This window comes from Rousettus aegyptiacus, unplaced genomic scaffold, assembly GCF_014176215.1.
Source record: "Rousettus aegyptiacus isolate mRouAeg1 unplaced genomic scaffold, mRouAeg1.p scaffold_m13_p_8, whole genome shotgun sequence".
In the NCBI taxonomy this organism is placed as follows: domain Eukaryota; kingdom Metazoa; phylum Chordata; class Mammalia; order Chiroptera; family Pteropodidae; genus Rousettus; species Rousettus aegyptiacus.
In genome coordinates this window covers 15,793,494-15,821,228 of record NW_023416311.1, presented here as the reverse complement: position 1 = coordinate 15,821,228, position 27,735 = coordinate 15,793,494, and the positions used below count along the sequence as shown (strand labels likewise).

Here is a 27,735-nt window from a genome sequence, read left to right as displayed (position 1 = left end):
AGGGCGCTGCCACCGGTGTGGGCCGCACCAGTGACATCAACCTTCCTAGCAGCCACAGTAAGTAGACAGGTGGAATGAATTTCAATAGTCCATTTTATTTAACCCAGTATATCTAAAATATCATTTCAACATGTACTCAATACAAAGGAGATGCTTTCTCCACAATGAGTCTTTGAAGGCCAGTGCATTGTTTTATGTCTCACTTTGAGCCAGTGGGGACACTCCAGTCCTGTGTCCTCCCCATATGTTACCCAGACCCCTCACCAAGGGCTGGCTAGGGGTTTCCCTGTGATGAGATGAACGCTTCAGTCAAACCCTTGTCCAGGGGTAGCCATACCACATGCCATCTGAGCAGGTCAGGGATAGACCGACATGCAGAGCCGTGTGCAGATGGAGAAGCCTTTCCTGCTGAGCTCTATGGCTGTCCCAGGAGCAACACTGCTTGGGTATCCAATGAGGAGGCAGTGGTTGGTGTCCACAGGGCCCCTTCCTGTGGTATGTATTGATAGCCACAGCTGTACCCCACCTGCAGGTTTCTGTGTCCCCCTCCTAGGGGTGTCCACACTGGGGTGCTGCCCACCTATACCACACACTGAAGAGGGCCCCAGCCCAGATACCCCAGCCCCAGTGGACCTAGAATCCCAGACTGGTCCATGCTGAGCAGGAACAAGAAGCTGGTGCTGGCTGTCTGGGTATAATTCCTTTATTTCTCCCATTCAGAACCCCACATTCAGACCTTTGCTCAACCCACAGAAGGCTCTCCACCAGGACAGGACTGGTGATTGATGGCTCCACACCCCTTGAAAGGGGCTATAACCGAGGGGCAGTGCCCATTAGCTCACCATAAAAGCAACTACATCGCCTCAGCACAGAAAGGGACTGGGGACTCAGGAATCACCTTTAAAAGAGGTCCTGTAGGACTAGCTTTGCCCAGCCTGGGAGAGACACAGCGTCCCTGCCCGGGGCTCACCAGCCCATCCCACAGCCCACCCACCACCAGGGCTGGAACAAGATATTCCCCAGAATATCGCCATGGGCCAGGGATCCTCAGAGGCCAGTGGCCCGCCCCTCCCTGAGCCAAGACCCGCCTTCCCAGCTGGTGTCCACATGGCGGCAACAGCTGTTTGTCTGGACTCCAGTTCTGGAGGGCTTGGGGTGACAGAGAGGCCTGGCAGGACTTGGGGGTTCAGCCTCACGGGTGGTTCTCAGCTCTCCTTTGGCCAAGACTCCAGCACAGAGCCTGTCGCAACCTGAGTGGGGGTGCAGCCCACAGGGTGCACGTGGTGAGTCTGGGAGAATAACCAGCTTCCAGAGTCTGTTCTCCAGGGCTGTCTTGCTGCTCCAAGCCCTCACCTCCATGTGTCCAGCTGGGCCTTTGCCCAGGCAAGTCCCTGCGGCAGTGGTCCATCATCTCACGGCCACAGAATGAGCCAAAGGGGACAAGGCCTAAGGCCTCTCCTGTAGCCTCACATCAACCAGATCTCTAGCTGGCAGTGCACAGGTGGCGTGGTCCTTCTGGGCTGAGACCCAGGGTAATGAGGAACAGAGAAGCAGCAAAGGAGCCCCTCCCTGGGGGCCTGTAGCACTTGGATCCCTGGGGCCCAGTTTGCTTGCTTTCTCACACAGAGGTGAACACAGACACACATCGAGATGCACAGGAACATGCATCCTCTCAGGGCTCTCAGGAAGAGAGCACTTGTAAAAATGTCTGATCCCTGAAGGTGAAGAAAATAGCAGGATGAAGAGTGGCATCCAAGGAACTAAGTAAGGCAAGGGGAAGTGTGGAGAATGTCAACAAGGTGCCCACAAGATGGTCACGTTCACACGCCAGCCGGGCCATCCCCAAGGTCTGGAGGACACTGGATCTGCTGCTGCCCGAGGAGTGAGGTGGGGACCTCAGGTTAGGTGCCAGGACTTCACGTCTGGGCCAGTGAGAGCTCCTCCAGACCCCCCTTCCCAAGCCGGTACCTGGCCAGGTCCTTCCTGGTCACCAGCCCGACCACCTGTGGGAACAAAGCCAGGTAACAGGAGTCCCGTATATGCCTCCACCTCTGTAAAAGTGTGTGGGGGAGCAGCAAAAGTTGGGGAGGACCTGGAGGTAGGCACATGGTCAGTCTGAGTCCTGGGCCTCAAAGTCCCCTGCAGGAGCTGAGAGCAAGTGTGCACCTGTAACCACGGCAGACAGGTTGGGAAGCAGAGGGGCTCTCTGCCCTCCTCAGCCACTCACCTGATTGTGATTGTCCACGACCACCAGATGCCTGAGACCCAGGGCCCGGAACAGCTTGAATACCCTTGGGAGAGACGCTTCCTGCAATGTGGGCATGGCTTCAGCTCACCTGCCAGCCCAGACTAGCCCCATCCAGGAACAGAGGCAGGACCCACCAAGCTTGGGGTCCGCTGTCTCCCATCACAGCTGCTGCTACCTTTCCCCTCCACGTCAGCTAACCCTGTCTCAGTTGTGTTGCTGATTCTGGCTCCAAGGCCACCCCCACCTATCCCTCACCCCCCATCCTCATCCTGGATGTGAGGATGGAGTCTCTCTCCCTCTTCCACTGACCCCATCCCAGCCCCTCCCGGGCTAGCCACTGAAGGTCATCTTGAGACCTTGCAAGTGGGCATCAAGCTCCTTCTGCCACCCCACATCCCCTGGCGGGCACCTGGGGCACTGTGTAGGGGGAGGGGTTCATGAATTCGGAGAGGTCCATGGTGCACTCTCGCTCATCCTGGGACACGTGGATCGACTGGATTGGGGGAAAGCGTGGGTAGGCATCCCGGAAGTCCTTTAGCCTCAGTCGTCGTTGTACCAGACCCCTGTTGGACCGCTCAACGAACACCTGTGGGCAGCAGGTAGCAGGTACTGGACAGGGTGCATCAGAACCCTAGCAACTAGCCCAGCGTCTCCCACCACCTGGAGGTGCCTGAGGCTGAAGGGCCTACCTTGTGCTTCAGGAGGACAATCAGCTGGGAGCGCAGGATCAGGCCCTGGAGCCGGGCCAACTGCAGGAGAGACAACAGATGGCCTTGTCTGCATGCAGAGCCCAAGGCCTGTGACTCTGCCTGCCGATGTCTGCTTGGGGACATTGATTGAAGCCAGGTTTCCCATCGATGGGTGCTGGCCTTGCCACAGGCATTTAACCTGTAAAAGTGTGTTAACTCCCAAACACCCAGGAGGCACAGTGGGACGCACAATGTAGAGCAAGAATCAAGATGCCTGGGTTGTAGCGTGTGCCAAGGCGAGATGCAGACCCAGCCATGACAAAATTCATCCCAAATCTTTGGAAACATGGTACTGGGAAGGCTGCACATTCCATCAGGGCCACGGCTACACGGCTGACAGTGCATTTTGGGGTATGAACATGAGATATGTGGGTGCGTCACTAACCTAATCTATGTGGTCAGTGCTCACACAGCTGAGTGACTCAACTCCCTTTGTAGCTGGCAGAATTACCATGAACCCAGACACAGGTCCCTACGTTCCTATAACCATACCTCCAAATATGCCCTTCTTGACAAGTACACAGGGAAGAGTATGGCTTCCCATCAAGGTGGGGGGAGGCAGGAGCTGACCCGAGGCCACCGGCTTGGCAGGACGGTGGCCAACCCATGTTCACCCGCTGAGGCCCTGGTACCTGTATGTCGTCAGTAGACTCCACCACAGGGAATCCATTGTGATTGGACGCTGTGTTGCTAAGTACATCCACAATGACGCCCACCTTCTCCCTCCTCCGCAGGCAAGTGACCGGTGTGCTCATCACCTCCCTGTGGAAGAGCGCACACCTCGTCCACTGTTGGCCACATGGTGACTGACCACATGACAACTGACCATATCGTGACCAATCACATCTGACAGACCATGAGGCCATGAGGTGGATTCCTGAACATTTTCTCTTTCTATCAAAGCTGAAACTCAATAGACACAAAACTGCTCGATGTGGGAAGCCTGGAGATGGGGACACAGGAAGCCCTGAGGCAAAGCCGGGAGGCTGCGGAGAACAGGTGTAACCCTGGGAGAACCAGCCCTGGGTGATACCTGCAGCCCTGATGCCCTGACAGTCTCTCAGAGGCTCAAACATGAGCATGCTGCCTTCTTCCTGCTGCTGGCCAGCCACACCCACCCTACCAGACTGTTGGCACCACTCGCTGCCTACCCCTAGCCTGAGAGTGGGGAGGAAGCTCTAGGCCCATAGCCCTTGAGCCTGAACCAAGACAGAAAGGTAATACCTGGCGGTAAGAGAGTGCGAGGTGACTGGGGCTTCCCAGTGCAGGAAGGGCACACTCTGCAGCTGGATGTGCATGTCGTACAGGCCCTGAGGAGGAGGCAGGAGTCATGCACAGTGCTGCCACGGGGGAGGGGTCCCGGAGTGCAACAACCGGCCACTGAGGGACGGATCCAAGGAGTGCACTGTGCCTGCCACCGAGGGAGGGGTCCCTGGCAGACTGTGGAGGCAGAAACTGCTGGGGGAATGGCTTTCAGGGCTCTCTATCCTTTGCTGCTGTTTCGACCTCTAGTCCCCACAGTCTCAAGCTCTAAGACAAGGTCATGGGGCTGGAGCCCAGAGTGAGGGTGAGGGATGGGCAGGCCTCTTCCTGCCAGGTGCACCTCGATGAAGACGTCTCCCACTATCTTGGCAGTCATCAGGACCAGCATGATGGGGAAGCCGTAGGTCACATTGCTGGTGGCCTCCATCATGATAACTGTCAGGCTCAGCGTCATCCTCACAATCCCACCTGCCCAGGGAGGGAAAGGTGGCGTGAGGTGAGGTGGGGGTGGTCTGGAGCCTCTGCAGGATGCTCCGCCCAGCCCCTCCTTTCACCCCTGCCTGGGTTCTCTGGGAAGAGCCCATGCCTTGTCCATTCACCCTCAGTGGTCCCTCCCCCCATGCTACACTAGGTGGGGACAGTGATCTTACCCAGCTACATCTGTAGGGAGTAAGCAATGACACTAAAATGAATACCCAGCCTTTGAGCTCAGTGAGGCATCTGCCCCTCCTGACCTTGGGATGCCCACACGGCAGACGAGACTCACCCAGCTGGGCAGCTGCTCCCATCAGGGCATACTTGCCAGGGTCTGCCCAGATCTGCAGGAAGGACACAGAGGTGATGTTGGGGGTGGCAACCTCCTACCCAAACCCACCCAGATGCACTGACACCACCAAGAGGCCACCTGGGATCAGCAATTCCACATATAAGAGAGTTCGTGCATACACGTGCAAAATGCACTGGAACCTCCTCAGTAATAAAAGTCTGGAAATACCCAAGGAGCGGCCTACTCAGAGATGCCCTAAATGAACCATGCTGCCTGCATATGCCGAAGAACTCAGCAGCATGAGACAGGACGAGGCTCTCTGCGTGCTGAGAAGGGAAGAGCTACAGGTGAAAGCAGGGATGGAGGCTAGCACCACGTGTGCAGCGAACACCACCTGTGCAGAAATGCTTGTTCCACATGACAGAATGCAAAAGGGAGTGAAAATCTAACACAAGCTACAACACAGATGAACCCTAAAAACAGCACACGAGAAAAGCCAGATATAGACAGCCACAAGTGTGTGTAACTCCACTCATATGAGACGTGCAGGACAGGCAAGTCCACCGAGACAGAATGCAGATGGCTGCTGCCAGGAGCTGGGGAGGGGCATGGGAGTGAGTGCTGATAGGGACAGAATTCGTTTTGGCATGAGGAGAATGTCCTGAACCTACATAGTGACGACGGTTACACACTCTGAACATACTAAAGTATCACTAAATTGTACCTTCAAGAGAGTGAATTCATGGTATGTGAATCATATTGTGATTAAAAAACACAAAACATCTTGTCTGGAAGGAAACCTGAGACCTGAGAAATGCCTTCCCCGAGTCCGGCGAGGAGTGGGTCGTGGGGCAGCTTGGGAAAGACTTGCCTGCCCCATTTACAGTTTTTAAAAAATCTTATTTGAATGACTAAAATTATAAAAGGGGAAATACATGACATAAAAACCAAGCTAACCATGAAGGCAGGGAAGAGAAGGGAGGCCAGGGAAGTGGTCACAGTGGGGCAAGGCCTGTCATACACGTAGCTCGGTATTGCCTCCAGTGGCCCGAGTGCCTATCTCAGGGCATCCCATCAATCCTCCCATGTCACCTTCCCTCACTGATAACCACTGAGCATTATTCCCCAACGCTATCTCTGCAGACTACAAGCATGGAGAGCTACGCTAATGGCACATTCTTATCAAACAGCAGCGCCAGAAAACTAAGGCTAAGTAAAATGACCAGAGGCTCCGATGCACCCACCACCTGCACTGGGAGCCCAGTACTCTCACCCACAGTGGCCCCGGAGCCAGGGCACCAGGACTGCCCCTTGACCTTCTAGCCTGGCTCTGGTCCACATGCTTGGTGTATGGAGATCCCCACTCACCGCAGCCCCCGTGACGTAGGACAGCGAGATGCCGAAGAGCCGGCCCCAGGCAGCCCCGATGAGCAGGGACGGGATAAAGACACCAGCGGACACTGTCAGCCCGTAGGTCCAGCAGGCCAAGAAAAAGTAGACAAGGGTGAAGAGGCCGAGGGTCATGGGGTTGTAGGAACCTAAAAGAGAGGGGCTGGCCAGAGCTTGCCATGCGAACTTGTGCCCAAGCAGGGCCACCCACCCAGCTGCACGGTCACCACTTCTGGGTCACATCCTGACACCCACACACTCCAGTGGGCTCCCAGAAGTCTCCACATTTTCAGAGGCCAGAGCTTAGGTCCTCGGAAGGTTGATCCTCAGAGGTGAGTGAATGGCCACCTGCCCCAGGGGCAGAGGAAGCCGGGATAAGAGGGGCCACCAGTAAGATGGTGGCCTGAGGTTGAGGGAAGGTACTAGTTAAGGTATGTGTGAGAACAGGTAGCACTGATGTGCAGACCACTAGGAGTCAGGGGCGGGTGACCACTAGCCATATTCCACACCAGATGACTTCCAGACATAGGAAGAGGCCACTCAAACCCTGAACAAGCACATTGGGAGGCTGTGCCCTACATTTGAAAGCCTTTCTTTTAAATTTTGTGTACTCTTGCCACATACACAGAGGCATAAGGACCAGAAAGGTCCTAGTGGCCTTGTGACAGGAAACATTAGAGAAGGACTCTAAAATGGGAAGAAGGGAGACGTCATGGAGCAGCTGCAGAATGAATAATCTGACTCCGACTACTCTGGCTTTCATGTGAGAGAGGGAGGGAGGGAGAGAGGTAGTGCGACCATGGGCCATGTGCTGCATCAAGGTGAGGCCGGGGCCCGAGGAACACCGAGAATGATAAGGTGGCAGGTGCACACTGGAAAACACTGGACTCCATTCCGAGCCTGTTTTTTACTAAAAATGTATGTGGCTCAGCACCTTGGTGCTGGTGTGTGTTACCAGCTCTGCCCTCTGAATGAGAGTGACTCATGAAAGCAGAGCCCAGAAGGAAAACTCATCCTGGAGATGAGTCTATGAATGAGGCAGAGATGTCCCGTGACCTTCCTCCAGGAAGGGAACGAGACATGTGGGGAGCCTGCTGACTTCTGGGCTACCAGCCCCTGTGCTCCAATGCTGGCGAGGGCAGTGACCTCTGTCCTCAGGGCACACTTATACAGAAGTTGTCACTCAGGCTCAGGCCTGTGTCTGTATGTGGTTGCAGACCAGGCCATGAGAATGTGCATCTGATAGCACTGAGCACAGGCACGCACCTGGGGGGTCATGGAAAAGGCCGACCACGCTCTTCTCTGGGGTGTTGAAGAAGGCTGCAGCCATTGAGTTATACTCGCCATCTGCACAGAAGAGCTGCAAGGTTGGGAGAGAAGACAGGCCAGTGCGATGCAGTAGTCCTGGCCTGGACAGCATCAGGTGCCAACCACAAAGCAGGATGGGGTTGGGCTCCTGCCTCAGGGAAGGCAGCGTGTGTTTCTCAGCTCCTTACCTATAGCCCCCAGTTCTGCAGTCCCTGTCAAGCCACTGCTCTGGGAGGAGGACTAGGGCAAGACTCCAGCCTGACAGAACACAAGCTCTCCTGGGCCCTGACAGGCAACCTAACCTTCTGTGAAGCTCCAGCCTGCTCAGCCTGGAGCTCTGCTGTGCCAGCAGCCCTCCCTCTGGGAGTGGGAACAAAGTGTTCCTCAGAGGGCTCACCCTACACCCCACCCCGCCCCCCGCCTGGTGGGCTGGCCTCCTACCTGGAGGGGGTAGGACACAGAGCTGCCCTGCAGGGGTTGGCAGTCCCGAGAGGAGTAGATCAGCACAAAGGCAACAGTGGCTGTGACAGCAGCCACCAGCATGGCCTCGATCACCTGGAGGCAAGGCCGATGGATGTACCTAGAGCAAACACTGGAATGGACCAGGCTGAGGGACACTTGGGCGGTTGCCATGGCAACCTAAGACTGTGACTCAGTGAGAGTCAATGATAGGACACTGATTAGGAGGATGACAGGACGTTTAATCATCAATCTACCCAGATTCCTGCACGTCCTCAGATTTTCTCCTAGATACTCCCCAACTGCATTTAAGTTGGTGTAAAGAGAACAAAAAGAAGCGCTTCCCCAAGCCCAGGACCCGCCCCCCGAAAGCTCCAGTAATGGCTCTCCTAATGGCAAAAAGAGCCATCCCAGCCAACTGTCCCAAAGGTCAAGATGGCCCTGGGCTGACCAGGCTAAGGCTGGGAAGACCCTGACCTCAAGGCTGCTAGAGCCACAGGTAGTGCCTCCCCTGCGTAGTGGGCTACCCACCAGACCTCCCGTAGCCTAATTCTACTTGTCCTCTGACCCTATAGTTGTCTGTCCTCCACATGTAGAAACTGTTGGCACGCGGCATTCCACGTGGTTCTGTGGGCAAAGAGCCCACAATGAGTCCATTTTCAAAGGCCCTGGGGACCACATATGTCAACCCGGTACACAAAGAGGTTTCTCACCTAATTCGAAACATCGTCAGCCAGTAATTCAAGGCATTGAACACAGCCCCAAGCACACCACCTGTAACCAGGAAGGAGCTACATGTAAGGGACTCAGAAGAGTGACGGAGGCTACCCAGGCAGCAAAGGGAAGAGGAGAGGACAGGAGAAGACAGGAGGGGATGAAGACAACCGCTCTCTGTCACCACATCCCGATGGACAGATGGGCTTATTTTTGAAAGGCTTTGCCTTCCTTTCAGGGAAAAGGTTTTCACAGAGTAACAGATGCTGTCCAGGGCCCAGTCTACTTCTTCGTGGGGTTTCCCAATGGAGAAGCAGAGCTCTGGTCTCCCTGACAGGTACCTCCCCTCCCCGGGTGGCCCTGGAACAGCAAACAGAGTGTGGGGGGTCACAGCCCTCTCTGGCTATTTCGAAGCTGGGCCAGGCCCGGAGTCTTGCAGGCCCTGACCCCCCACACACTCTGTTCCCACTGGGAGGCATCAGCTGTTGTCTTTAGTGTGATGGGGATTCATGGGGCCAGGCGGGTCGGTGTCCTGTGAGGGATGGCCCTTACCCACCACGCCCATGGCGATGAAGATGGGAATCTCGTGGATCGTGTACACCATTGTCTGTGCAAAGAGGGAGAGTGGACATTCTGTGAGGAAAAGTGTCATAGGCTCTTTTCTGCTCAGACTCATGGACTGGACGTTATATATAATTTGCCCACGTTTATGGGAACCTTCTAGCATTTTCCTACAGTGCTGTGGAGGTCCCATAGGAGACACGCTGGGAATTGGGCAGACTGTGTGACTTCTTGCACAGGCTGGTCTGGGAGGTGCTCAGAGGCCTCGTGAGGCTTTATTTTTCTTTCACCTGCTCCTTACCCAGGTGTTAGTCTATTTGAGAAGGTGGGGTGGCCTGAGCTTTTGCCAAAGGGGGAGTAAAGAGGAGTAACACAGAGCCCTAGAAATGCATCTAGTGACCCGGGTGATCCAAGAGCTCCACTGTGTCCATGTGTGAGGACATCCTGGGAGCCAGTTCCCCATGCAGTGTCTGGCAGTGGCAACGCGTGGTTCAGGCCTCCCTGTGGACACTGGCCTGCACCTACTGGCCCTCCATAAGCTGTTGCCTGAGCACCCCAGGCCCCATAGGTCTCAGTGGTATTGTCCAACAGTCCGAGAACAGCTGAGACAACCCTAAAGGTGGCCCCCGGGGGGCCGGGCATCCTAACCTGCACAGCCAGGTCAGATGTGCACTTTCCTAGAACACTGTAAACAAGAGCTCAATCTCACAGTGAAGAGACTGAGTTTTCCAGAAGCCCAATTCCTCCGGCTAAACGCGCGTGGTCCCACACCAAGAAGAACCAGAAACAGCGAGGGGGATAATGCAATGTTACCTCTGTGTCAAATCTTCCAAAATTGATGAGGCCCGGGCTGGACAGGTCCCAGATGTTCCCATGGTAAATGCTTAGGACAAAGTTCAGGGTGAAGGTGGAAATCATGGAAGCAAAGAACTGTGGGCAGAGAAATAAGTGCCATCAGAACAACAGTGCCCACCCAGATGAACCTCCAAAGCTGAAGAGGGGGCTGCAGGAGGAGGGTCTGATTCCCCTCCTGTCATTCAGGGGGAACCTGGAGCCCCTCCCAAGGCTGAAGAGAGCCAGAGCCTCGCAGGCTGGGCTCCTCAAGGTTCAGTAAGCCAGGTGAGTGTGGGGCCAAGCCAGTGATGAACTGATGGCAGGAACTGTGCAGGGTCTGGGGCCTCCCAAGGAGGAGGCAGAGGAGAACCAGGGTAAGAACAACAGCCACGATGGACAGGGGAAGGGCAGGTAGAAAGAGGAGAGAACAGAACTGGGCCACAACAACCCAAGGGACAGAGCTGGGGCATAACAACCACAGCTCGACAGGAACCTCAGGTGAGCACAGAAAAGTGGGCTCAGAGTGTGGTGTCCACCTGACCATGGAGGCCATGGAGGCAGGCATGGACGCCGCCTGTCCTGGGGAGAGGTGCTGTCCATGGGCACTTACGATTCTCCAGGTCAGGAACTGGTTCCAGAAGGATGCGCCTTCCTCTAAGCTGAACAGGACTCCACCTAGAATAGCAGCGGCCCAGCCCTGAAGTTCCCATCCAGGCATGAGGAGCCCCAGGTGCAGGGAGCCCACGCCCATAGCCTCTCACAACCCAGATCCAGGGCACCAAGCCCATGTCAGAGTCAACCGTGGGGCCTCTCAGGAGACACCAGACATCTTTACCCCCACCCAGCACTTGAGTCTGCAAACACCAAGAATATTCCTTCACATGACAGGGACAGTCTGGCTTCCCCAACACAGGCAGTTACTCATCAAACCAGGCAGGACCCCTACTCACCCACGGGGGCCCCAAATGCAGCAGACACTCCGGCCGCAGCTCCTGCTGAGACAAAGTCCCGCTTCTCCGTATCCCTGCGGAAGTACTCAAAGATCTGCAATGGGAACAGAACAGACAGAGACAGAGTCTTAACCAGCTTCTCCAAGGGCACTTCTCAGAAAAGAAGAAAGCTGGCTAGAGGCCACTGAGACAGGGGCCAAAGGGAGGGGGGTAGGAAGGGATGGTGAGAGGGAGGTGGGAGGAGAAGGGGTTCTCTAGACAATTAACTCATCAACTACTGAGTTCACAAAGATGGCAGAACTGAAGAGGCAACAAAACAGCGAGAACTTCCTGTCATACCAACAACCACAAGAAAATAAAAAGACTCCATCACAACAAGAATTAAACTTTATGGTCTGTGCAACAAATATGTTAAAAAACTCAAAAGTCCACCAAAATATCTAATGAAAATGAATGAATGAAAAACTTAAATGTGTTCTTGATTTTAAAAGACTTCTGTAAATTCATATATAAACTCAATGCAATACCCATTAATTTGCTAGTGGCTTTTCGGAGAAACATGACAAAACTGTTCTAAAATATATCTTCAAAATAAAGCATCTTTAATCTGTATACATCATTCCTGACCTCTTTCTAGGTCACACAGTCCTTTGAGAAGCTGTTCAGGGCTATAGGCCATTTCCATAGAATGCACATCCACATGAAACACCAAGAATCAGGCTCTGAGCAGACTCCTTGCTCAGGCCCCAGGAGAGCCCCCAGGACAGGACACTGCGGAAACCCCCAAATTTGATGTCAAGGACGGTCCTGGCAGGGCACGCCTATGCAGAACAAGAGGGACCCCTTTCCCAAGGGACATTCACAGTCACCTTCATTACTGACATCTCTATCAGGAGAGGACTCACCTTGAAATCTCGCTTCAGAGACGTTGACCTCCCCTGGGAAACCCCAGCAGCAATCACAGAGCCCGAGTGAATCATTGGCCCCTCCTGCAAAGCACAGGACAACTGCATCAGGCGAGCTCAGAGAGGATAGAGTGTAGTTGGACTCAAGCCAAGGCAGTGCTCCTCGAGCTCTGTTACCTTTCCTACAGCCAGTCCTCCCACCACAGACAGGATCACACCGGACACCTTGATCACCAGTGTCTGGAACACAAAATGTATCAAGTCTCTGATTAAAGGCCACATGAGGTCTGAGAACCTGAGCAACAGCACTGCACATGAAGTGATACTAATAACACAGGCAACCCAGCATTCATGAGCAACAACGAGGGCACGCGGAGGAGCCGGCATAGCCCTCCTCTTGAGGCCACTCTGCTCTCCAGTGTGTCCACCACCTGCCCCGCTCCTGGGCTGCAGGACTCCAGGCCCCTAGGAGCACCCGTTCTTCAGAGAGGGGCAGGAGAAAAGCCTCAGCGAACCCCAGGCTGAGACGCCCTGACCAAAACACTGGAAATGGCCATGGGAGGAAGCCCGACTTCCAAGCCCCCTCAGAACCAGTGTGTCATCTAGAATATTAAACATAATGAGCATTACGAAAAATTTTGACAAATGGAAAAAGCTCACAGCAGGATTCCCACTCCAACACAGGTACTCTCATGCTGGAATGTTAATCACGGTGCAGAACTTACAAACATGTTCCACAAAGCTGTGATCACAGCACGAGCACCGTTTAAGCATTTTCGTGTTATTTAAAATGTAAAAAGAAAGTTTTTGACTACTTTCCAAAGAAAATGTACATAAAATCTGCCAGCACATCCATACACATGCTTGTCAGTGGCATACGAAATGGGTCTGGGTGAACTTTAGAGGTTTAGGTGGACAAACGAAGAGCTTCTAACCCAGCAAAGAATCCCCACGCTAAGCACTGTGCTCCCAGCCAAGGGTCACCTCACCTTGAGCCGGACCACGTGGGGGATCTTCACCCCGTTGAGGAAGCACTTGATCTGGGGGATCCCACTGCCAGCAGCGACTGGCTGAGAGGAGACAGAGGTGAACATTGAGCTGGTCACGCTGAGTGAACTGACACAGCCAGCAGACCCAGGGAGACTCAGCCTCGGGGTTCCCAGGATGCAGGGTGGCAGGGCAGGGGTGACAATGACATGGGACGGGATGGGACAGCCGCCAGGAAAGGGGCTTCCCACTTCTCCCCACCCCAGATGCAGAGCGACCACTGTGAGGTACAGATGCTGTGGGGTGTGGGAGGGGGTTGGAAGTGGAGACTGAAGGAGGCAGGTGGGGAGGCTCCAGGACGGACGGGAGGCATACCTCATGCACCTGCTAAGAGGGGCCAGAGCTCCTTGCACCCACCCTCTAGGGGGATACCACACTGCACTCCAGACAGAAGCTTCTGGATGCTGCCCCCTCTTCCTTCAACACCCCATGACATGGGAGAAGCAAAGAGGCAAGCCACAGGACAGGCTTCTAGGAGAAGTCCCTGAATGAATGGACACCCTAGGAAAATCCGATCCTGTCAGGCGGTCTCCTCCACCTGAACCTTTGGGCTGGGTTGGCCCTGCTCCTGCGGCTCCACGTGACCCGGGCACCCCCTAGATATGGGCTGTGCGCTCCCCCAAGTCCTTGCTGTGTGGGGCAGGCATGGGGCAGGCTCAGGGCCTGTGTGGGCGGGTGAGTGGCAACACCTCTAGGGTAAGGGGTGAAGAGGCCCAGATGCATCTTCTGTTATGACTGAACTGTTCAGCATGTACACGGGTGTGACCATGCGAACCGCCTGGCAGAAGCTATGGTGGGTGAGCTGAAGGGGCTCCCACCATTCGGGGCTCCCACCATTCAGGGTTTCCTTGAGGCCATACCTCTATGAAGGCAACGATCATGGAGCCGACCAGCACAAACGCAGAGTTCAGTGTGGCCCACAGCAGGAGGGAGAAGGACAGCCCCCCCTTCTCCGTGAACTTGTCGATATCTGGGCTCATCAAGGAAGACTGTTGGCTCCACCATCAAATGTGCTGCATCCCCAGCCTGCCACAACCCTGGTACAAGCATGCCTGGAGCACACGGGAAGGAGGGGGGGCCCACACGCGGCCTGCACATCTCAGAAACTTTCAACAACCCAGCTGTGACAGGGATGCCACCTGCCTAGTGTCAGTTACCCCAGCTGGAGGGCAAACATCTGGACCCAGGGACATCTCCTGCTAGGCCTACTCTGTGCTGCATGGTCACTCGTGAGACTTCATCATGGGACCCTCTGTTTTGATCTGAGCCCTACCCTATCTGTGCTGGGCACCTTCAGACAAGGATACTATCTTTGACGACCTTGTATTTCAGGCCAGCCAAGTTTTCCACCATGATGTCGATGAAGCAGGCTACAAGCCCTGTGAGGATGCCAATCATGGCACAGATGACCCAGCGCTTGATCTCCACTGTCCGGAAGGCCTGCGGGGGAGACACAGCTCAGAGGTGAGTGCACTGTGAGACTCCAGTCAAAGGCTGCTCTGGAGACAGTATGCCCGAGCCTAGTATGCCTTTCCATAATGCATAGCTTGCAGCTTGCTGCACTCCACATCCCCAAGTCAGTGATGGCAGCCTTCGGTCAACATCTCAGAGACAATGGAGCATCGGGATTGGGGCGGGGATGTGGACCTTCCCAACCAATCCATCATCAGTTGTTGACATTCTGGTCACTGCAACTGATATCTCTAAGAACAACTTTGTTGTATCCGGGATGTGACGCACAAACCTTTTCCTGTATCGGGCATTGGGTGTCTCCCGCTCCAGAATATAAACCAGAACCTGAGGCATGAGGATTGAGGACAGGAGGGAGATGGAAGGGGACATATCACCTCACCCAGGTGGAAGAGCAGCACCAGACCAGCCCCTGGGTCACCAAGGCAGTGTCCAGGCTTCCCGGCCCCAGACTCACCATGTGGTTGATGCGCCTCTCCTCCTCCAGGAACAGCTGGTTTTCACTGTTGTCATAGTCCAAGCTCTGCAGACCAGGGTGGCACAGACAACACAATGACCAACCATGTCCTGGATTCACGTCAGGCAGCAGGCGGGGGCAGGGTGGAGAAGGGATAAAGTGCCCAGGACTGTGTGGGGCAGGGGCACCCAGCAAGGAGGCCCACCTCATATTTGAGGGACAAGAGCTTCTCGTTGTGTGGGATCTCCTTGGGGAAAGGGTGAGGCGGGTCCACCTCCTGGAAAAGAAGCAGAGCCACAAAATGACAAATCAGCACACCAAAGAACAAAGCACAAACGAGGATAGGATGGTGCATGTGCCCACTTGTCTCACGAGGTCGCTATTGTCCTGACCCCAAAGCCAGACAAGGATACCACAAGAAAGGAAAATCATTAGACCTATACCCCTTGTGAACATTAACACAAAGTTCTCGACAAGAGGCCAGTGGGTTGCATCCTGCAAGACCACACCAGGAATGTAAGAGTGGTTTAATATCTAAAAGACAATTACTATAAGATGTCTGTGGTATGACGGGGAATATATTATTGGGCTTTGTACCAATTCCTGGCACCTTGCTCATTAAATCCTGGGCATCTCTGAGTGATGAGTGTCTTTTGTGAGCTAATAAGATACAGAGGGTGGCTGGAAGCCTTGAGGCTTCGGGATGGGGCCTGGTCCCCAGAGAGGCCAAGGCTTCATTGGAGGGTTGGAACTTTCAGTCCCAACCTTTACGGAGGGGGAAGGGTGGAGACTGAGCTAATCACCAATGACCAGTGACTTAATCAATCGTGCCTGTATAACAGAACCTCCATAAAAACAAAAACCCTCAATGAGAGGGTTCAGAGAACTTCTTGGTTGGTGAACATGTGGAGGTGCCAGGAGGGTGGTGCTCCTGGAGAAGGCGGAGAAGCTCTACACCCTTCCCACACGTTCCCTGTGCATCATTTCCATAGGCGGTTCCTGAGTCATATCCTTTATAACGAACCAGTAAACAGAAGCAAAGTGTTTCCCTGAGTTCTGTGAGTCCTTCTAGTAAATTGTGAAACCCAAGGAGGGAGTTAGTCAAAGGAATGCTGATTTATAGCTGGTCAGTCATAAGCATAAGAGACAACCTGGGATTGTGACTGGGGTCTGAAGTTGGGGTGCTCTTGTGGGACTGAGCCCTTGGCCTATGGGGTCTGTTTTAATGCTGCGCAGTTAGTATCAGAATGAACTGACTTGTAGGACACCCAGGGGATAGCTGGAGAAATAGAGAATTAGATGGTGTAAGAAAAACCCCCCACATTTGATGTCAGAAGTGTTGTGAGTAAAGACAATTTAACAACAGTTCAAGAGAATAAAAGACAAAATACACACAATCATTTCAAGAGACATGCACAAAAAAAACATCTGACAGTATTCAACCCTCTTCATAATATAAACACTCAACAATTAGGAATAGAGGGAACTTCTTCAATGTGATAAAGGTATTTATCAAAAACCCAAAGGTAGCATTATACTCATTGGTGAAAGATTAAGCTTTGCCCCTAAGATCAGGAACAAGACAAGGATACCTGCTCTTGTCACTGCTATTCAGCACTGTCCTGGAGGTTCTACGAAGGCAATTAGGCAAGAAAATGTCAGAATTAATAGTGTGCTCAGTAAGCCTGAAGGATACAAAATTGGTATACAAAAATCAAATGTAGTCTACGGCCATGCCACCATGAACGAGCCCGATCCTGTCTGATCTCAAAAGCTAAGCAGGGTTGGGCCTGGTTAGTACTTGGATGGGAGACCACCTAGGAAGACCAGGTGCTTAGGTGTAAAAAAATAAAAATAAGGGATTATAAATTGACAAGGTCCTTTCAGTCTCTGAGGTCAATCAAGGGTTGCCACACAAACACACACACAAATCAAATGTATTCTATTCACTGGTAATGAACAATCTGAAATAAAATTAAAAACATAATTCTATAATAGCATCAAAAATAAAATATATAAAACAAAATTTATTCCTAAAATATGTTTAACAAAAGCGTAAGACTTGTACGTTGAAAACTATAAAACATTGTTGAAAGGAACTGAGGATCTTAATAGATGGAAAGATATCCTGTGTTCATGAAAGACTTTATATTAAGATTTGACGCAATCTCTGTCTGGATTCCAGCTGGTATCTTTGAAGAAACTGACAAGCTAGCTGATCCTAAAATCCAGATGGAAATACAAGGGATTTTGAAGAGCTAGAACAAGCTTGAAAAAGAATGAAGTTGTGGGATTCAAACTTCTTGATTTCAAAACTGACTACAAAGCTACAGTTGTCAAGACAGAGTGGCACTGCCTCAAGGACAGACACAAAGACTGATGGCAGACAAGCGAGTCAGAAATAAACCCTCACATTTATGGCCAACTGACTTTGACAAGGGTGACAAGAAAATTCAAAAGGGAAAGCATAGGCTTTTCACAAAATAGTGCTAGGAGAACTGGACATCTGACTGCAATTTATGAAGCTGGAGCCTAATCTTAAATCATACCTAAAACTGGTGAGAAAGAGGTCAAGATCTAAAACTAGAGGTCTTAGAAGAAAACACAGGAGTAAGTCTTTATGATTTTAGACTAGGCAATGGTTCGTTAGATATGACACCAAAAGCACATCAAAAGAAAGTAAGATGAACTGGATTTCATCAAAAAAAAAAAAAAAAAAGCTTTTCTGTTTCACAGGACATTGTCAGAAAGTGAGAAGAAACCCACAGAACAGGAGAAAGTTTCTGCGAGTTATGTATTTGGTGAGAAAACTGATGTGTAGGATACATAAAGAACTCTTAAGGCTCAATTAAAAAAAAATGATTAAAAAATGGGCATAGGATCTGAATAGACATTTTCCTAAAGAACATACAAATAGGCTTTGGCACGTGAAAGATATTCAACATCACTGGCCATTGGAGAAATAAAAATCAGAACTACAAGATACCTGAGAAGGAAGCCAAATGAAAGTCTGGGGGCATGGGCTCAAGAAATGTTCCACTGGCAGCTGCTGAAGAGTCCAGGCCCGACACAGGAGAAGAAGAGGACATCACCACTGTCCACCCCCACCCCCCACCTTAGATGCTTACTCTGCCCCCAGGGCCTTCCTCCTGTACCTACACACAGCATGCTAACTCAGTGTTCCACAACTGACATACATTCCCCCATCTCTGCTCATCTGGGTCGGCCTCAGGGAACATGGCCCGCGGAATGGTCTTCTTTGGTCACTCAGGCTCTGAGGGCCCCGCCATGTGCATCTCACTCTGTCTCTGAGCTCCGCACAATCTCCGAGCTCTGCATAACCCTGCCTACATCTGTCCCTGCACCCTGCACAGGACTGTCTACATTTGCCCCCAAGCTCTACACAGAATTGCCCACGTCTGTTCCTGAGCCCAAACAGCCATGCCTACATCTGCCATCCTCTGGTTTGATGTTTACTGTCTGCCCTCTGCTGGGCAGCAACTCCACAGAACAGGCCTCATCCTGCTCAGAGATGAACAGGAATGACGCCCACTCACCGGGTCCAGAAGCTCATCATCCAGCTCCACGTTGCTCATCTGTCCAATCCGGAAAGATGCTGAATGGGGCGACTAGAAGAAGAGAAATGACATGGCATTTAGCCACGGGGCCAAACTGCACTGGGCATCACCACCCCATCCACATGGCTTGGCCTCATCTGGTCCTGCCCACGGAGCACAGACCCACACCTACAATGTAGGGAACGCCAACTGGGCCAGCGTTGGACCCAGGCCTGCCCCCATGACCCACAGCCTGTCACCAAGAAGTCTCACCTTCAGATGGGAAGCCCAGGCTGTCCCTATCCCACACACCCCGCCTTCCCTTGTTCTAGGGTGCTTCAGACTGGAGATTAGAAACCCGCCAGTCACCACCAGAACCCACGGCTGCAGAAGACCACGCTGGCAACCTCCTGGCCCCGATCCCTGGCCTAGAAAACCCAGGAGGTGGCCAGGCGCTGGCTGTACCCCTACTTCCCAGACAGGACATATGTGATCTGAAAGTATGCACTGGCTGCGAGCCCCACCACAACAGTACTGAATAAACTTCCCTTGGGGATATGTCCACACATGCGGATAAGCCAAGGAGATGGACAAACCCAGCTGAGCAACACCCAGGCAGCACTGAGAGTCAGATTGTGAAAGGAAAAGGGGAACACTGATATTGCCAACTGACCTGATGGACAGAGCCCACAGAAAAAGGCAGTCTGGTTATTTTTATCTTAATTTTATCACTGATGGTGAAATCAGCTCAATTACAGCAGGCACTCATTCCCATCGAATCAGAGTCGGACCCCACAAAGCATTTCCTTTGACATCTGAACGGCTTCTAGTTCTAAAGACTAACTTTAAGCAAACAATAATCAGTCAGGGTCTACAGGAAGAGCTAAGGCTTATAGAAGTTCTCACTCTGTAATCATGAGAACTGGTTCCTACACGTGAGAACCCTACAGAAAGAACTCTGTTTATAATAAACCTCTATGGTTTTAACTTCCCCTTCCCTTCTATAAATACCCATCCATCTTGGCATACAGGCCAGAGTGTGCACGTGGCTTGCCATGTCTGCATGCAGTGGGTTGCAAACCTTTTTCCCAAATAAATTTTTGGTGATCAAACACCTAGTCAATATTATTTTTCAGTCAATACTGGGGGCCAGGCTGCAATCTCACATTATGGCCTTGGGAGAGGAGGAGCAGGACTCACTTGTTCAGGTGACAAGAGGTCCTCAGGAACTGGCCACGAGGACACCGGTTGAACATAGCAGCCAGGAGGGAAAGGCTGAGTGGGAGTGGTTGGGCCCTGTCCCTTTTCCACACCTTCATGTTTTCATCATCTCTTTTCTGAGCTTTATGGGCATTTTTTAGGAACTATCTTTTGTGATGAAAAAAGCCATTTACTTGAAGTTTAGCGATTGTTATGTCTGTTTCTTTCTCTTTTCTTAAACACAAGTGAAATTGTGTTGTTCCTCGAACTACGGATATTCACAACAATCTGGCTGAAATCTTCCAGGGCAGGATAGCGAGTGAAAGCAGCCGACTTCAAAGATTTATGTACTGTGTGGTTCTACTGACCTGACATTCTTGGCATGTCAGGCCTGGAGAGATGAAGAAATCAGCAGGGGGAAGGGGTGTGACTTTAAGAGTAGGACAAAGGGATCTTTGTGGTAATGGGCATGTTGTGTATCTTGACTGCAGTGGTGCTCACACAGGTCCACATGCGTGACGTAGCAGCAGAGAACCACATACATGCACTGTGCTGATGTCAACGACTGGTTTCCACACTGTGCTTTTATTACATAAGATGGAACCATTGGAAGAAACTGGAGAAAAGTACACAGGCCTTCTCTGTACTGTCTTTTCAATTTCCCATAAATCTGTGATTTAAAAAATTTTTGAGTTTCTGTGCAAAAGGGATTTTATTAAACTGAAAAACTTCTGTGCATCAAAGGAAACAATTAACAAAGTGAAAAGGCAACCTATAAAATGGGAGAAAATATTTACACATCACAGATTTCATAAAGAGTTAATATCCAGGATATACGAAGAATTTATACAACTCAATAGCGGCAGCAGCAACGACAAAAACTACCTGATTAAAAGATGGGCAAAGGACCTGAATAGAGATTTCTCTAAAGAAGACATACAAATGCCCAATAAGCACATGAAAACATGCTCAATACCACTAATCATTAAGGAAATGTAAATAAAAACTACAATACCATCTTACACCTGTGAGGATAGCTAGAATTAAAGAACAGAGAATAACAAGAATTGGTGAAGCTGGAACCCTGCGCATTGTGGGTATGAATGTAAAATGGTGCAGGTGCTGTGGAAAATAGTATGCAAGTTCCTCAAAAAGTTCCTAAAAATGGAACTATTGTATGACTCAGCAATTCCACCTCTGGGTATATACCCAAAAGAATTGAAAGCAGAGTCTCGAAGAAATATTTGTCATTATTCACAATAGTTAAAATGTATCAGTAACGCAAATGTCCACTGATGATGAACAGATAAACTAGATGGGTATATACATACAATGAAATATTACTAAGCCTCGAAAATGAAAGAAATCTTATAATATGCTACAACATGGATGGACCTTAATGACATTATAGTATGAGAAAGTAGCCAGTCACAAAAAAACCAAACACTGTATGATTTCACTTACAAAAAGTCCCTGGAATAGTCAAATTCATAGAGACAGAAAGTAGAATGGTGGGTGCCAGGAGCAGGGGGAAGGGACAGTTAGTGTTTCATGGGCACAGTTTCAGTTTTATAAGACAAAAAGAGTTCTGGATGGACGGTGGTGATGGTTGCACAATAATGTTAACGTTCTCAACACCACTGAACTGTACACTTAAAAATAGTTAAGATGGTAAATTCTGTTTTTACCACAATTAAAACAAATTTTTAAAATAACTTAAAGGTTTGCTGTCCTACTCTGTTCTGCATTCTAAGATCCACCAGGCTCCATGCTTACCACTGAGGACACAAGGCTGCCACAGTCAGGGGCTCACAGTCAAAGAAAACAAGTTGTCCACAAGCAGGTGTAAACTGTGAGACTTGCACTCGCTGGGTGGGTGGGTGGGTGGGTGACGAGGAGACTCTGAGGCTGAGGACTAACCGAAGAAAAGGAGTGAGACGTGCGAGCAGAGTGAATGGGGTGAGAACAGCCCCACTGCTGCCTCCTAGTCGTTGCCCACGCTATGGCTTCTGTGGGTGTTGGAGGGAGAGGCTCCCAGGACTCTTTGACTAGGCCCAGGCCTACTCTTGTCCCTCAGCTCTCTGCATTGTCAGCGTCATTGCCTGCCTCTCCAGACTTGAACTTCCTGAGGGTGGTGGCTCTGTCCCACCCATACTGGCCCTGGCCAGGAGCCCTCAGGGAAGGAGCAGGATGGTCGGCCTGGACCCTACAAAATTGGGCTGGGGATGGGTGGACAGAGAGGAAGGAAGATAGGACAAGGACGCTGAGGCAGAGGACTTCCTGGAGGTGCTCCTCTGGTGCTGGCAGCCACCTACAGAAAGAACAGGAGCTCGCTTATGACCAAAGCTCAAGGGATGACAAATGACGGACCTGCACCTTCTCTACAATCTCTCAAGCTCCCTGGCATGCTCAGATATGGTCTGCAGGCTCTGGGTTGCCAGGGCAGGACACAGAACCATGGGGTAACCCCAGTTCCCAGAGAAGATCCCCAGAAAGATTCTAAACACCTGCTGGTGGTCATAGGTGGACTTTAGCCTAGGTCCCCAGAAATGTCCTGCATTTACAAACACTGCAAATACCCAGGACCCCCACCCCAAGTCTGTTTCTGGCTTAGATTTCCCTCTGTAAGTTCTCAAAACACTCTACTTCCTACTGCCCACACACATGACCATGATTTGCTGGTGACCTCACCCTCTCTGTGTCCCAGGAGTGCTCTGCATCGGGCACTTAGCAGTCTGGCAGGGCAGCCATTCAACCTCACTCTGTCTGGAGCAGCTACTCCAGGTGCTTGGTAGGCTGTGCCCATGCCGAGGTGGCAATGACACCACTGTTCAACTCGGGACATCCTGAAACAAACCAAAAAGCACCAGGAGCCGTGAGGACAAGCTCTCCTGTCTAGTTCACCAGAACAGTCCTATAGGGCGGTTATTGGCCAGGGTCTTCATTTAGTTAAAATGGCCCTGGACTGAGAGCAGCTTATAAGCTGCCTTCTGCTGCAGCACTGGGGTGCCTGAGCAGATACTCCCTGCAAGAAAGCCAGTACCAAGGAGTCCATCACCTGCCAGTGGAGTTTCACCATGAATGGCAACTGAAAGACAAGCACTTTTGTGCTGCTGTTTTTAATGTTACTGAGAGTGACTAATGTTTACTGTTTGTGACCACTCTGGGCCAGGTGCTCCAGGCACTGTGTTCAGTGTTGTGTATCTATTAACTTCTTTACACATGAGGTACCTGGAGCACCTGGCCCAGAGTGGTACTCCTTGCACAAATGCCTCTAGTCTCCACTTTGCACCAGTCTGCACAAGGCGAGCTAAGGATCCATTAAGACTAGAATCTCCAGGTTCCCATAGGTCTCACCTGGCCTCTCTCTCCACTCCACTCACCAGCCTGACTTACTTTCAAACTCTCGCAGGCACCAAACACACACTTCCTTATCCTTTCCCATCTGTCTGCCTGCCAGCCTGAGGACCCTGTGCTCTTCAAGACTGGATCCAAATGTGACCTCTCATGCCCTTGGGGTCCCTCACACAGTGCTCACAGAGTACTGGCTTGTTCCTTCCTGAGTCTGGGGCTAGTAGGAAGCTGTTTCATGCATCTGTGTCCCAGGCAAACTGCATTCAGCCGGCACAAAGTAGGTACACAATAAATTATTTTTAAAATTATTTAAGAGCAGCTAATCAGTTATTATTAAAGGCAATGAACAAACAAAAACACTTGAAGAGATTTATTTAAGGGAATGATTTGTAGGGGAAGAGATCGACAGCCTCCTTCAAAAAATCCCACTCGTATATCTAGTTGCAAAGAGAAGTAGAAACTCCAACATCATTCGGTTCAGAGATAAACCCAAATTTGACCTCAAGGTTTCCAATCTCGTTATCTGTCAACCCTTAAAGCCAGTTTTACACTTCTATTTTGTAGACTTCAGATAACTTTCCTTTTTTTTTTTTCATGAACAGTTAAGTTTATTTCAACAGCAAGTTTGAAACTCTTGCTTTAGGCAAGTGTACGACAATAATTATATAGGGAATAGACAATTTCCTACGCTGTCAAATATATAAAGAAAATTATGGAATGCTTCACAAATGTGCATATCATCCTTGCACAGGGGCCATGCTAATTTCTGCATTGTTCCAATTTTAGTAATACATGCTGCGAAAGTGAGCACCAGGTAACTTTCTTTTAAGAGGAAAAAAAAAAGAACACAAATGTTCCAAGAAAATAACAAATCACGCACATCCCTACCACCTCTTATTAGCTGCTTCACACCCAACACAGAAAGCATTTCAGCAGATTTCACTCAAAAAGAGCTGGGCAGCAGTGTACCAGCAAAAGGCAGACTCTGACCTCCAGTGTTTGATGAATTTCCAAGGGACCTGGGAAACCTAACTATATGTTCTAGGGAAAGGGCCCGATGTCATTCCTAACCCTTAAACACTGTACAATTATTTAAAGGCGAGATCTTCAACAGGAGGTGAAAATGTAAAGAATAATCACAAAACAAAATAAGACCAATCAACAAAAACATTTCCTCAACTCAAAATTAACACAACATATGGAAATTCATTTAAAGACACAAACTGCATCGCTGACACACTGAGCACATTTCAACCACCCTGACTTGTTGCTTAGTGTGTCTGGCTGCACACTACGAATGCAATTAACTGCTAAGGGACACTGAGTGCAAATACTTGTCATTCCTAAGATCACCTGAAGTCTGTATTGATCCCTGTAGAGAAGGGTGGCAGAGAGAGTTCCTAGATTACTCACTGCAAGAGGAAACTCTGCAACCTAACCTGTCAGAATCTCCTGGGAAATGTTAAAATAGTTGCTCGTGTATTTATCACAATTTTAGGAAAAAAGAAAAGGGTCAGAACTCCATCTGCCTTTCCTCTGAAGCCATTTTGAAATAAACTGTCAGGAAATTAATTAGCCTCATGCTGTCAAGGATACAACAGCAAGCGTACTTATCCGAACATCTCGGTTCATAAAACACCTGACTGTAATGGCGAACTCCACCTGCTCCTCGATCCTTGTTGAGCACCTGGCCAGAACTTCCTCCCAAGACTCCAGAACCCAGGGCCTAGGTTCCGATGCTAGCTCGGCCATTTGCCAAGGGATACACTGGACGCGTCCCCGAATCCATCCGCGGCTCAGCTTCCTAGTCCTTAAAAAGGGATGAACCACCGAGCACGGATTCACCGAGTGCCCGCGAGGTTCAGCTGGGACCGCGCACTGTGCAGCGCACGCCAGCACCGGCCTAGCAGAGTGCCACCACCGAATGATCCTTGGCCTGTCAAGAGCCCAAGACCCCCGACTTGCAGCGGCCCACGCTCTTCCCGTGTGCGCGCCGCCACGGAGACACCGGCTGCCGCGAGAGGCAAGGCTGAGGCGCAGACCCAGGGGTTGCCCAGGTCACCAGGAGGCCGAATCTTTCCACCCCTCCACCCGGCCCCGCGTAGGGAGCGGAGGCTTTGGGAGTCTCTGCCACCCATGAGATCGGGCGCGAAGCCTCAGTCTCCCCGGGGCTCCTCACCCGGCGGGCTGACGCGGGCCCGGCCCCGTTCAGCAGCGGCGTGCCCTCGCCGGCCGGCACCCCGGGCCGTGCCGCCCCCCGCAGCAGCGGCGCCGCCTCGTCGTCGTCCAGGTCGCGTCCGGACCACGACACCTTTTTGGAGACGTTGGCCATGGCCCGCCGCGGACGGACCGGCGGAGGAAGCGCCGGGGCCGGGTGTTTGTTCTCGTGACCCGCGCTGAGGCCACGTGACCCCAAACAGTGGCCGCGTGACCCAGTGGCATCCACGTGACCCAGGCCGCGGGCCACGGGGAAACCAAGCGCGCGGAGCTTTCTGGGAGTTGTGGTGCGGGCGCTGGGCGCCATGTGGAGGCATGCTTGGCCTCTGCAGCATCCAAGGTCGAGGAGAGAGGTTCGCCCCAACTCTGGTGGAGGTAGGAACCCCCTCGAGGGCCTCTAGTCTGTCAACATACCCCCGGTCCGTCGGAACCAATCACGACATAGCGAATGGAAAAAGAACCCGGAGTCCACACTGATAAAAAGTGAAAGAGGGTGGAGGCGGAAGATGAGGGGCTCTCCTCTTTCCAATAGATTACCACCAACTAATAAATGTGGAAGGAAAGATGGAATTGGAAACATCACCATTTTGCACAAACCGTAGTAATAACTAATTCAGGCCAGAATCATTAATGCGAGCTAAAGCCATTGGGTTCATGTTTGCTGCGAAATAGCATGTACGCAGTCTCACAGTGTTTTCCTGCAGATTACTCACAGTGAGGAAGAGGAAAAATCTACTGCGGGAAACCTGCTGTAAGAAATCTGGCAGATTTCACCTGAGCCAAGGACAAGCTTTTGTATCACGATGATAGGCTGGCATTGGCACAAGCCTCCAGATGTGCTGCACTGGGTAGAACACAACAATGCTCCTGTAGTACTTCTGCAGAAAATCCTTCTCTGAATCCCGTCACTGTGTGTGTGTGTGTGGGGGGGGGATCAGATAAACCTAAATTGACGGAACAACTGCTAACAACTAGTCAGCTCTGTTTCATAATGTCAGTGTTGTGAAAAACAAATGCCAAGGAACTGCCTTCGGTGAAAGGAGCTGAAAAGAGATTAAAGAGACAGTGCAACTAAAGGCTCTTCCGTTACTCTGGCATTATTGGGACATTGGAAAAGAGTGGCTATGCACTATCATCAGGTAGTAGTAGTATAGCATTGTGTGATCATTTTGGAGGTCATATCAGAAAAGGTCCTTGTTCTCAGGAGGTACATACTGAAATATATAAGAGAATGCTGTTGTCATGTGATTTCTGCAACTCAGGCTCATATGATTCACAAGGTAATTATAACCATAACATGTAGTTACCTACAGGGAAAAAAATGTGATGAAATGTTAACACTTGATGAAGTTAGGATATTTATGACATGCAATGTATTTGTCTTGCAACTTTTTTTTTTTAGATTTGAAACTTAAAAATAAAAGGATTTTGAAAGTTCTTTAGAGACTCAGGCTGAGAAGGTAAGGGAGTCCCTCCCACCACATAATTCAAAATAAAATTAAAACTAAAACTAAAAAGGAAGTAAGTTCTACTGAGTTGTGAATTTCCCCCATGATTATTGGGCAACACTTTTCAAGAAATACTAAAAACTACATTCTTTCAAAAAACATGTTTCTTCATCAGTGTGACCTATCTTTGCTCTTTCTAGCGATGGTGACAAGAATGTGATAACCCCCAATTGGTGGACAAGGGCATTGGAGGCTAGGACGGGAAGCTGGCTCACACAAGGTCCTGAGGAGCAGGCAGGGTCGGACCTGGTTGATTTGACTTAATTGAGTGAATGAGCAGGGTTTGCATGAAGATGCCTAGGTAGGCAGGAGAGCTGAGCAGAGCACTAGGGGAATGAGAACAGTCTATGGGATGACAAGATTGTGCGGAGAGCATGGACCATTTCTGTGGCTAAGCAGGGTAGGGCTGATCCCAAAGGTTATCCTTGTCAGACAAGGAGCCTGAACTTGTTCTTTAGCTGGACAAGTGAATTTGTCCTTTTGTTGGACAAGTGAACTTGTGCTTTTGCTGGACAAGTGGCCTTTTTAGAGGACAGATAGCCTAGGGTGGGTGTTGTGGGGAAAGGGAGAACCCATCCTAGGTTCCATGTCACGACCCGCTCCTGCAGCAGAAGGAAGGCTCTGGGTTGTTTTGTCTTTTTATACAGAAACCAAATGGATCAGGTCAAAGGTGGAATTTGATGAAATTGGGGTGGATGTGGCTCATGCTTCAAAATGCATGTATATTTTGTTGCTGACCCCACAGGGATGGTGGTTATTTTAAGATGCACATTCAGACT

General features: G+C 50.9%; 1 protein-coding gene, 1 long non-coding RNA gene, 1 other non-coding gene and 1 pseudogene across 5 annotated transcripts; 2 read left to right on the top strand and 2 right to left on the bottom strand.

Moving 5' to 3' along the window:
• Nucleotides 1-75: 75 nt before the first annotated feature.
• Nucleotides 76-25,628, bottom strand: CLCN7 (chloride voltage-gated channel 7). 3 transcript variants are annotated; one of them, XM_016136627.2, is made up of 25 exons: nt 25,411-25,628; nt 18,678-18,749; nt 15,326-15,397; nt 15,121-15,186; nt 14,501-14,633; nt 14,054-14,163; nt 13,136-13,216; nt 12,324-12,386; nt 12,147-12,230; nt 11,242-11,335; nt 10,902-10,966; nt 10,271-10,387; nt 9,449-9,503; nt 8,896-8,956; nt 8,165-8,303; nt 7,682-7,775; nt 6,395-6,564; nt 5,027-5,078; nt 4,601-4,728; nt 4,222-4,307; nt 3,630-3,759; nt 2,938-3,136; nt 2,658-2,857; nt 2,228-2,308; nt 76-2,003 (listed from the first exon to the last, which is right to left on the bottom strand). In XM_016136627.2, exons 1-25 carry the CDS (start codon nt 25,561-25,563, stop codon nt 1,917-1,919), a joined length of 2,592 nt encoding a protein of 863 aa, XP_015992113.1. In that variant the 5' UTR covers nt 25,564-25,628; the 3' UTR covers nt 76-1,916. The 3 variants fall into 3 exon arrangements, 2 of the variants coding, with proteins under 2 accessions (XP_015992113.1, XP_015992115.1); XM_016136629.2 differs by having other exon boundaries at nt 2,658-2,834; nt 2,938-2,997; nt 25,411-25,627; XR_004952335.1 differs by lacking the exon at nt 76-2,003 and having other exon boundaries at nt 2,938-2,997.
• LOC118607502 lies at nt 16,844-16,961 on the top strand (annotated as a pseudogene).
• On the bottom strand, nt 23,938-24,042 carry LOC118607167. The gene has a single exon (XR_004952712.1). It is a non-coding gene; the product is annotated as a U6 spliceosomal RNA (small nuclear RNA).
• Nucleotides 25,629-25,636: 8 nt separating the features above from the next.
• LOC118606388 lies at nt 25,637-26,886 on the top strand. The gene is made up of 2 exons (XR_004952339.1): nt 25,637-25,823; nt 26,153-26,886. It is a non-coding gene; the product is annotated as an uncharacterized LOC118606388 (long non-coding RNA).
• Nucleotides 26,887-27,735: the final 849 nt, after the last annotated feature.

Coding starts and splice junctions, on each gene's coding strand:
- CLCN7 (XM_016136627.2), bottom strand. CDS start 25,563: ATGGCCAACGTCTCCAAAAAGGTGTCGTGGTCCGGACGCGACCTGGAC. Junction 14,634..15,120: donor AGAGGCGCATCAACCACATG/GTGAGTCTGGGG, acceptor TCTCCCCCGCAG/GCCTTCCGGACAGTGGAGAT. Junction 5,079..6,394: donor CCTACGTCACGGGGGCTGCG/GTGAGTGGGGAT, acceptor TCCTTCCTGCAG/ATCTGGGCAGACCCTGGCAA.